Source organism: Brassica oleracea, chromosome C3, assembly GCF_000695525.1.
Source record: "Brassica oleracea var. oleracea cultivar TO1000 chromosome C3, BOL, whole genome shotgun sequence".
NCBI lineage: Eukaryota > Viridiplantae > Streptophyta > Magnoliopsida > Brassicales > Brassicaceae > Brassica > Brassica oleracea.
In genome coordinates this window covers 31487595-31496731 of record NC_027750.1, presented here as the reverse complement: position 1 = coordinate 31496731, position 9137 = coordinate 31487595, and the positions used below count along the sequence as shown (strand labels likewise).

The 9137-nt window shown below is 35.2% G+C and overlaps 3 protein-coding genes across 3 annotated transcripts; 1 reads left to right on the top strand and 2 right to left on the bottom strand.

Annotated features, from left to right (window-relative positions):
• The first annotated feature begins 400 nt into the window (after positions 1-400).
• LOC106331366 (peptidyl-prolyl cis-trans isomerase FKBP53) lies at positions 401-1345 on the top strand. The gene is made up of 5 exons (XM_013769701.1): positions 401-577; positions 667-748; positions 821-862; positions 961-1009; positions 1095-1345. Exons 1-5 carry the CDS (start codon positions 536-538, stop codon positions 1174-1176), a joined length of 297 nt encoding a protein of 98 aa, XP_013625155.1. The 5' UTR covers positions 401-535; the 3' UTR covers positions 1177-1345.
• A 5047-nt stretch (positions 1346-6392) lies between these two features.
• On the bottom strand, positions 6393-7105 carry LOC106331362 (pentatricopeptide repeat-containing protein At1g12620-like). Its single transcript, XM_013769697.1, has 2 exons — positions 6871-7105; positions 6393-6790 (listed from the first exon to the last, which is right to left on the bottom strand). The coding sequence occupies exons 1-2, from the start codon at positions 7080-7082 to the stop codon at positions 6433-6435; spliced, it is 570 nt and encodes a 189-aa protein (XP_013625151.1). The 5' UTR covers positions 7083-7105; the 3' UTR covers positions 6393-6432.
• On the bottom strand, positions 7105-7725 carry LOC106331361 (pentatricopeptide repeat-containing protein At1g12775, mitochondrial-like). The gene has a single exon (XM_013769695.1). The coding sequence runs from the start codon at positions 7710-7712 to the stop codon at positions 7110-7112; it is 603 nt and encodes a 200-aa protein (XP_013625149.1). The 5' UTR covers positions 7713-7725; the 3' UTR covers positions 7105-7109.
• Between the last annotated feature and the right edge of the window lie 1412 nt (positions 7726-9137).

The following is a 9137-nucleotide window of genomic DNA, read 5'->3' as shown; positions in this document are numbered from 1 at the left end:
GAATTTCAATTTAAAAAAATAAATTTATAATTTTTTTTTTGAATTTTGGAAATATTCCGAGGAAGTGTATCCCTCGGAATATTCCGACGACATATTCCTCGGAATATTCCGAGGAATTTCTGACGAAAAAAGTCCTCGGAATATTCCGAGGAAATTCATTTCCTCGGAATTCCGTCGGAAATTTCCGAAGGATTTCCGAGGAAAGATGAATTTCCGAGGAGTTATTTCCGAGGACTTTTTTCGTCGGTATGTCGTCGGAATAGCGTTATTCCGACGACATACCGACGATTTTTTCCCTCAGTATGCCGCTGTTTTCTTGTAGTGTGTATACAACGGTTCTTTCAGACCTTTCTCATCTAAAAATTTTCTGTGTGTGTTTTTATGGAATTGCAGGAGTGAAAGCTCCAAGACTCCAGTTCAATCTGCTGGGAAGGAAAATAAGAAGAAAAAGAAGTCAAATGAGGAAGCTAAAGAAGAGAACTAAGCTATTTCTAGGAGGACATACCCAAACGGACTCGTTGTTGAATAGATAAAAATGGGCCAACCCAACGGAAAAAAAGCTACTCCTGGAAAACAGGTATACCTTATAATCATGATTTAATATGATATTATGTGGTTACTGCTTTCCCAAAATTTTCAGGGCTCATTCTAGCGTTTTGAGTGCAGGTTATGGTCAGCTACACAGGAAAACTTCAGAAGAATGGGGAGGTCTTCGATTCCAATAAAAATGGTTTTAATTTCCTTCTAGGTTGGTATTTTAACTAAGATGCAAAAGAAATTACAGTCTTGTGATACTTATTCGCTTGTTGTAAACATGTAGGTGTTGGACAAGTAATTAAGGGATGGGACGTTGGCGTTAATGGTAACCTTAATATCTAACTGGTTTTCTTCACTTTGTTCAAAATGGTGGTGCATCATGTGGTTTTTGATCTTTTAAGTTTTTTGTTTTGAATTCCACAGGAATGCGTATTGGTGACAAAAGAAAGCTTACAATTCCACCATCAATGGGGTAAATAAAATCTTGTTCCTACTGAGCTTGTTTTCTTGATTGTGATGTTTTGTCTTAAACCTTTTTGATGGGATGTGGTTCACAGGTACGGTGCTAGGGGTGCTGGTGGCGATATTCCTCCTAATGCTTGGTTGACGTTTGACGTCAAACTGTTGGATGTTAAGTAAAACCTCTCTGAGTTCGTAGATACCTTTAAAGTGTGGTTGGAATGTAGCTGCCAAAGAATGAATTTTTGAAAAATGATTTGTGTTTTTTTTTTGACAAGGCTATAACCTTTGTTTTAAGTTGTCTTAGTGTTGTTTTTTTACTCAGAGTTTATATCAATTAGTTGCTCCATGCTTTGCTTTTTTTTCCTTGCTTGAAAAAACCAAATTGATTCCATGCTGAACATGATCTTTAATAAGAAACGAACTTACCCAATATTAGTTGTGTACAAACGTACAAGTATATCTGATTTATCATTTGCTGCATATATAAATCTAACTCATAACATATACAAAGAAGACAAATGTGGATCAAATATTTGCCGTTAATTAGAAATATTTTTTTTTATAGTTTTATATAAAATATAACAAAATTGATCATAAATTAGTTATTTTAAACAGAAATCAAATTGAGAATCAAATAATAATAAAAATCTAACTAAGAGAATACATTAACTACCATGTAAAAATATTTTTTTGTAATTAAAGGGCCCTAAGTGTTTTACAAAATTTGGGGGTCCTAATCAAATATCTTTTTCAATAGGCTGTAAGCACCGCTTTGATTGGAGACACCAAAAACGGTGAATATGAGTGTGTTCATGACTTGATAAGGGTATTTTGGAGAGGTTAAAAGATAAAGAGAAACAACTTGAGACAAAGATTCATAGTCTTTTTACAGGTCGTGAAAGTCTCTTGAAGAAAATGATGATGAAATGTCTCAATGACAATTTCAAACTTTACTTATTCATATCTCAAGTGCCACTAACTTCTACTCATTTACATTTTTCTCAGCATTTAAGATCATAAACTCCACAAGCTGTAAAACCAATATTTCAAATGTTACAACATTTTGCACAATTAGTGCATGCTTATTTCCATTTTACATGCAAATTAATCGCATGATGATCATAAATCACAATACAAGTTTGCATAGGATTGTCTACATCAGGCCAAAGGCGAATAAATACCTTTGAGGTTTAAAATACCTCATTGTATAATCACAATGCTGTATTGGATTATTAATCAACTTATGCTACAAACCTATGATTGTTTGTCTACATTATTCGTATTTGTTTGTCTATAATCACAATACTGTAGACAACCAAATATTGTATAATCACAATGATGTAGTGCCTCCTTAAATAGGACAGCCAAAGGGCATTCGCTTTCAAGGAGCACTCCATACTTTAGCAGGTGCGCACCAATCTCTACCATATTAATGGATGCTCCATTCCGCAAGAGACGATCCTTGGGGACGCGGTCAATGAGGTCATGTATGGACATGTGCTCGGTGAGAGGCAGTAACCAATTTTTCTTCAGGACAGATTCAAGCTGCCTAACGTAGGCTATCGCCCAACAAATAGCCATGATTTGCTTCATTACAGCGCAAAGCAAATAAAGCATTTCCGTTGTCCATGTAAACTCCATGCGAACTAAAGAAGAGAACACGGTTCATGATAAGCAACATATTCACTAAAAAGATTCAAACTGAGATTCAAAACTCAACAATGAAGAAAGAAATCAAATCGGAAAAATAGTAACAAAAAAAAACATCGAATCCAACAAATCCAGAGTAAACCAAAAGGAATCGGAACAAATAATAACCAATAGATTGTTCTATGTCTAATGAATGGGCATAATGAATGGGCATAATGAATGGGCCTAAGGTTGTTCTATGTCTAACGGAGAGGTGAAAAGGCGAGAAAAACAGTTTTTGGTTTTGAATCATTTTATATTTACAGATAGATGGGCTAACAATATCAGATGGCCTGATTAACAAGGGGTATCTTAATGAATAGGTTTTGAATGGGCCAAGGGATCACGGAAGCCAGGCAGGACTCATCCAGAATTAATTGAATAACTCCCGTACCTAACGTGCAGAGTCTTTTCATGAGAAGAAACCAGATCTCCAGTGGGCATCTATGGGCAGAATTCACCACATCTTAAAACGAGCAACCCACTACAAATCTATCTTCAGGTTGCAAAGCACCACATCTTAAAACGAGCAATCCACTACAGATCTATCTTTGTAGTGGATTCAACATTAATGGCTATTGTCTACAAAGGTTTGTAGATTAAGGTTTAATAATGCATAGGTATTAAACCTTATTATGCAACATTGAGATTATGCAACATTATACAAACCAAGACACTACATAGCCTACTGGTTAAGGTTTAAAGACTTTTACACTCAGGTCTAGGTCCGAATTCCAGACTATGCAATTTATTGTAGATTACAGGAAATTCAGGTTTTAAATCCCGGAGAGAGCGATTTATTAAACGTTTTTCAAGTTTATGTTAATCATATTTCCTTAAAAATGTTTAGTAAATTGTTGATTTTCATTCGTAATTTCATATCCACTTTTACAAGTCATACAATTAGTTATATATAAATGATTTGGTAGCATTTTCACCAAACTCCATAATACGAACAACGAGTTGATGCCATACATGGCATGATTTGAGATGTAAAGAACCATAAACATTTTTAAGATTAGACTTAATAATTTTTTTTACTAATCTGAGGACCATAAAACTTTTTTTTTGTAACACTTATGGACCATAAAACTTATGCGTTTACCCTTGCTTGGAGAGACCTAACACGAGATCGTGCTGTTTTGTCTTAGCAATGCCACTAAACAATCTACAGAAATCTACGATGGTAGGAAGAGGACGAGACTGAATCATGGAATGAAACAGAGCAACCGCATCATCCTTCTTAATACCAACAATCCCACTTCTCAATCTCTCTTTGTAAGATAGATGTCTATCGCAGCCGAGACCCGAAAAGTCTCGCTCGCAGACGAAACACAAAAACACGTATAGTCTAATACCTTTTCCCAGGTCAACCTCACACTGTCTGTCTGTAAACCATCCAAAGAGACACAGCACGAGCTTTTAGGGATACAAAACAGGAGTATGGTGTTTCGTTGTGTTTTCTTGTATTAGTGGAAAGACAAGTGGAAACAAAACTTATTATTAACATTATCAACCACAAGTTTTTCGGTCAAAAATGCCTCAAAATAGCTGCTGGTTCGTAGAATCCAAACGGTTATCTCGAGCAAGTGTTTGTGTATTTGTGGTAATAGAGTAATCACCAAAACTCGGGTAGTACAAATGCAACTATGTTTAGAATATTTTTTTAAAAAAATCTGAATTTGATTAGGTAATAATAACAGTATTTGAAAACTAGAGGAAGGAAAGAAAAATACATTGTTTAGTTCCCCTGCCTTATAAAAAGCTTCATCTTCCTCTGTGACTACAAGCTCTCCATCAACAGACTCACATTACAAGAAAAAAGTTAAACCAAGCTTATTGTAAATCAGAAATCATAGCGAGTGAGTGACAAATAGGAGTTTGTTCAAAAATCTGCTTAGAAAAAGAAACAAAATATTATCAAGTTATATTATGTTTTTAAAATTAAAAAAGTTAAAAAAAATAACAGTTACAGAAAAAAAAAATTAAAAAAATCTTTTTAACGTCGTCAGCAAAACACTAAACCCTAAATCATAATCCCTAAACCCTAAATCCTAAACCTTAAACCTTTGGGTAAACCTAAACCCATGGGTAAACCCTAAACCCTTGGATAAACTCTAAACCCTTGGGTAAACCCTAAACCCTTGGATAAATCCTAAACTCTAAATAAAAACACTAAACCCTAAATCATAAACCCTAAACCCTTGAGCGTTTTAGTGTTTAGTGATTTTGATTTAGAGTTTAAGATTTATCCTAGAGTTTAGGGTTTACCCAAGGGCTTAGGGTTTAGGATTTAGGGTTTAGGGATTAGGATTTAGGGTTTAATGTTTTGCTGACGACGTTAAAAATATTTTTTTTGCAATTACTACTATTTTTTATTTATTTCTTTTTACCTTTTAATTTTAAAAAGATAATATAATTTGACAATATTTTATTTCTTTTTTTAAAAGATATCGAATATGAAATAACACAATCCTATTGGTTGGTAAACCTCCCTAGGGGTGAACCTAAGAAAAAGTCTTTTGAAAATATTCTAAGGCAAAAAGAAGATTAACAAAGCTTTAGTTATTAAGCCTCCAGGTACCTCGCAGACACTTGATTTTGCTCGCTTTGGGAACCTACAAAGTACAAACATAATCAAGCAGAAGCACATTTCTAATCTCTCAGTGGTCAATCAGTTTACAAAAAACTACGCGGTAAGAATATTATATATAAAAATATTTTTATACATTATTATTTATTTGTATTCATTTACATATTATGTATATAATTAAATTAGAGTAAACACATAAATCAACATAATACATCTTGTTTATTTAAGATATTTTTTTTTGGTAAATAAATCAAAACAATCATTTTATTTATTTTATATGGTATATAACTAAATTTCAATGATATGGACATAGTCACATAGATATATACTATATTTTAATATAAATAATTATTATTGAGAATTTGTACTCATATGATAAACAGAAAATTTCTAATGTACGATTTTTTGAATGCAAATTTCAAAATTAAAATATTAAGTTTTCAATACTTTTTCTATACAATTTTAGAAATTATCATATTTAAGTAATTTTCTATGTTATATAGTTTAATTTTAAAATATATTAACATATAATATGAATGTCTAGTAAATGAGACTTCATATTCATACGATTTATGATCATTTGTATCTTGTTACTACCAAAAAATTAAACCATTGATCACAAAATTTTAGTGTGAGACATTTAACGTTTTTAGTAATTTGTAATCGTTTTAAAATTCAAATTATAACATATAAATTTTTTTATTATATGATTAATGTGATTGTTTAATATCTTTTAATAATATAAAATTAAAAAAATAAGAGCTAAGATACAAAAATTGTTATCAAATATTTATTATTCATAATCATTAATTGTCATATATACGTTAATTATATTAGCCAATTCCGTAGTTTTTATTTAAGAAAAGTGCGAGAATATTCTTTTATACACTATTTATAAAAAAATAGTTAGTTTAATAAAAAATATAATATAAGTTAAAATGGGCCAATCTATTTCTCTAAGAATTCTAAATTTTATTCTCATGGTAACATGTAGCTACAAAATATTGTTGTAATGTTTTTCAATTAATATATAAGGGATATCGATTATTGTCACACATAAACCAAACCTTTGTTAAGATAATTCATAACTAAGCATTAAAGAAAAACAAACTTTTCAACTCTCAGAAACAATAGACAAAACAACAAACCCACTAAGAAAGCATATTCAAAAAGCTTTTGTCCAATTCACGGCTCGATAACATATCCATCACCATCTTAACAGTGGAAGCATCTGCTGAGAACCCACAACTCTTCATTTCTTCTATAAGTTCTGCTGATGTGGTTAACTCACCACCTCGAAGATGTGCCCGGATTAGTATGTTGTACGTACAATCATCTGGCGCAATCCCATCCTCTCCCATCTTTCTAAACAACATATCAGCTTTAGACAGTGACCCTTTCTTACATAATCCTCCAATCATTATATTGTGCGTTATGACATTAGGCTTCACTCCTCTGAGAGGGAGGCTACATAATAGATCCCAAGCATCATTGACCTTACTAGCATTGCACATCCCGTGAATGATATGATATTATATACACTAATATCAAATTCCATCTTACTCTTGCGCATTTTATCAAGTATGTCCAGTGCCATTTCTAGTTCTCCCTTGTCACACAACCCATCCAGCAAAATTTTGTAGGTCACAATATCAGGATGAGCACCTTCAGAAACCATCTCTTGGAAGAGTTCTTTGGCCACATTAAGTTTTCCAGATTGACAAAACCCTTGGATGAGAGTGCTATAAGTGACTGTATCTGCAACCAATCCTCTCATAGACATTTTGCGGAAAAGTCTCATACCTTCATCAACCAGTTTAGCCTTACATTATCCGTTGATAAGGATATTAAAAGTCACGATATTAGGATCGCATCCCTTGCTAACCATCAGGTCCAGCATCTGCTTGGCCTCATCTAAGCGCTTTTCGTTGCACAGCCCATATATCAAAGTACTATATGTAATGATATTAGGATCTATGCCTCTTTTGATCATCTCATTGTACAGTTCGTTAGTCTCAGTAAGCTTTCCCTCTTTCAAAAAACTATCAATCAACGCATTGAAAGTGAAAATGTTGGGGGTGATTTCCCTTGTAATCATATCCCTCAGCAACTGTGCACCGCCATCCCATTTGCCGGCGTTACAGAAGCCTCCTATCAGAGAGGTGTAGGTAATGACATTTCCTTTGATCCCTTTGATTTCCATTTCATTGAAAAGGGTGAATGCATCTTCGAGGCTCCCATCTTTGCAAAGACCATCGATGATCAGACTGTATGTGACTACGTGAGGCTTGATCTTTCTATGTTCCATCTTTCTGAGCAGATCCAAGACCAATGCAGTGTTCCCAGACTTACACATTCTGTTCAAAATCGGACCATATGTAAACTGATCGGGTTGACATCCTTTATCCATCATTCGATCTATCAAAGCCATTGCTTCAGACACTCTATCTTGGAAGCGTGATGAGATTTGGTATAACCTTCATTTCCACGATACGATCAACTAACTCGACAGCTGTGGAAGCCATTGATTGTAATATTGAGAGTGTAGAGATCATAAGCAATCCCTTGCAGTTCCATTTGCTTGCAGAGATGTAATGTTTTGGAAACTAAACCAAACAATCTGTTGAAATCTATAACCGTAGGAAGAGGACGAGATTGAATCATGGATTGAAAAAGAGCAACAGCATCATCTTTCTTGGGATTGACGAGCCCACTTCTCAATCTCTCTTTGTAAGAAGAGATCTTTCTATCGGTGCTGCTAGAAAAGGCTCGTTCGCTGCTGTGGAATAAAGAAATTCTCAGGGTACCTGTGTCCAGGAGAAGGAGAAGAGGCCGAACAATTCTCAACGCTTTGGCACTCCGAATCGTTCCTTTCCCCAGCTCAAAGCTCACAGTGTCTTTATGTCTCTTCTAAACCCTCCAAAGACCCAAGACAGCAGCTTTCAGTGTGACACACGGACAAAAGCGCAACTTATCGACCAAACCAATTCAATTTCATTCAACCGGTCTGAATTAAATATACAAGATTTAAACCGAGATTATTTTGTCCGGTTCGGGTTTTGACTTGACGTTTGTCTGCATTGGTCGGTTTTTATACGTCTACTACATTACACAATTAAATCCAAGTCAACTTGGTTTAGTAAAATCTCCGGTTTAAATTTGGCTCTCTTTTTGTTGGATCAATCAAATAGAACCATTTCATCCAAAATTCAAGTTGAGCTAGCTAGATGGCAGAGGTGATATCAGAAATTAACCATTCAAGATTCTTAAGTTAAGAATCTTAACCATCAACCAAACTGGACTTGACCGTTGGAGAAACTTATAATCTCAGATCAAAATCATCAAACGCCATTTCTGCAACGCTAATTGCTTTCTTCCACGGGTTATCAGAGAAAACATGAAAATGAAATTGTAATGACCCCAACCCTAGGCTTTGCCCAAGGGTCAAGTCATTTTTCTTTAGAGAGAGAGAGAGAGAGAGAGAGAGAGAGAGAGAGAGAGAGAGGGAAGGAAGAAGCTCACCAAGAGTCCTCGCCGGAGCCACCGCACGCCAGGACGTCATCAAGCTCGTCATCACCATCAACCGCAGCTCGAGGTAACCGGAAACCGCCATGTTTTGAGTTATGTTTCGGTCGTTTTAGTAAATCGATCATAACTTTCTAACCGTAGTGAATCTCGTGCATCCAAGGCCATCATCGTGTTCCTCTCGTCAAGACGAAGCCGTAGACACCAACCGCGTCGCGATCGGAGCCTGGACGAAGCCGTACGCGCCCCCCGAAGATTCGCCTCTGCGCGCGCGTGAGTTCCACGCGCCGCCGTCGGACCACCGTCCTCCGCCGCAGCGCCGCCGCCGGAC

Coding starts and splice junctions, on each gene's coding strand:
- LOC106331361 (XM_013769695.1), bottom strand. CDS start 7,712: ATGGCTTTGATAGATCGAATGATGGATAAAGGATGTCAACCCGATCAG.
- LOC106331362 (XM_013769697.1), bottom strand. CDS start 7,082: ATGAGACTTTTCCGCAAAATGTCTATGAGAGGATTGGTTGCAGATACA. Junction 6,791..6,870: donor GGAGAACTAGAAATGGCACT/GGACATACTTGA, acceptor TCACGGGATGTG/CAATGCTAGTAAGGTCAATG.
- LOC106331366 (XM_013769701.1), top strand. CDS start 536: ATGGGCCAACCCAACGGAAAAAAAGCTACTCCTGGAAAACAG. Junction 749..820: donor TGGTTTTAATTTCCTTCTAG/GTTGGTATTTTA, acceptor GTAAACATGTAG/GTGTTGGACAAGTAATTAAG. Junction 1,010..1,094: donor ACAATTCCACCATCAATGGG/GTAAATAAAATC, acceptor TGTGGTTCACAG/GTACGGTGCTAGGGGTGCTG.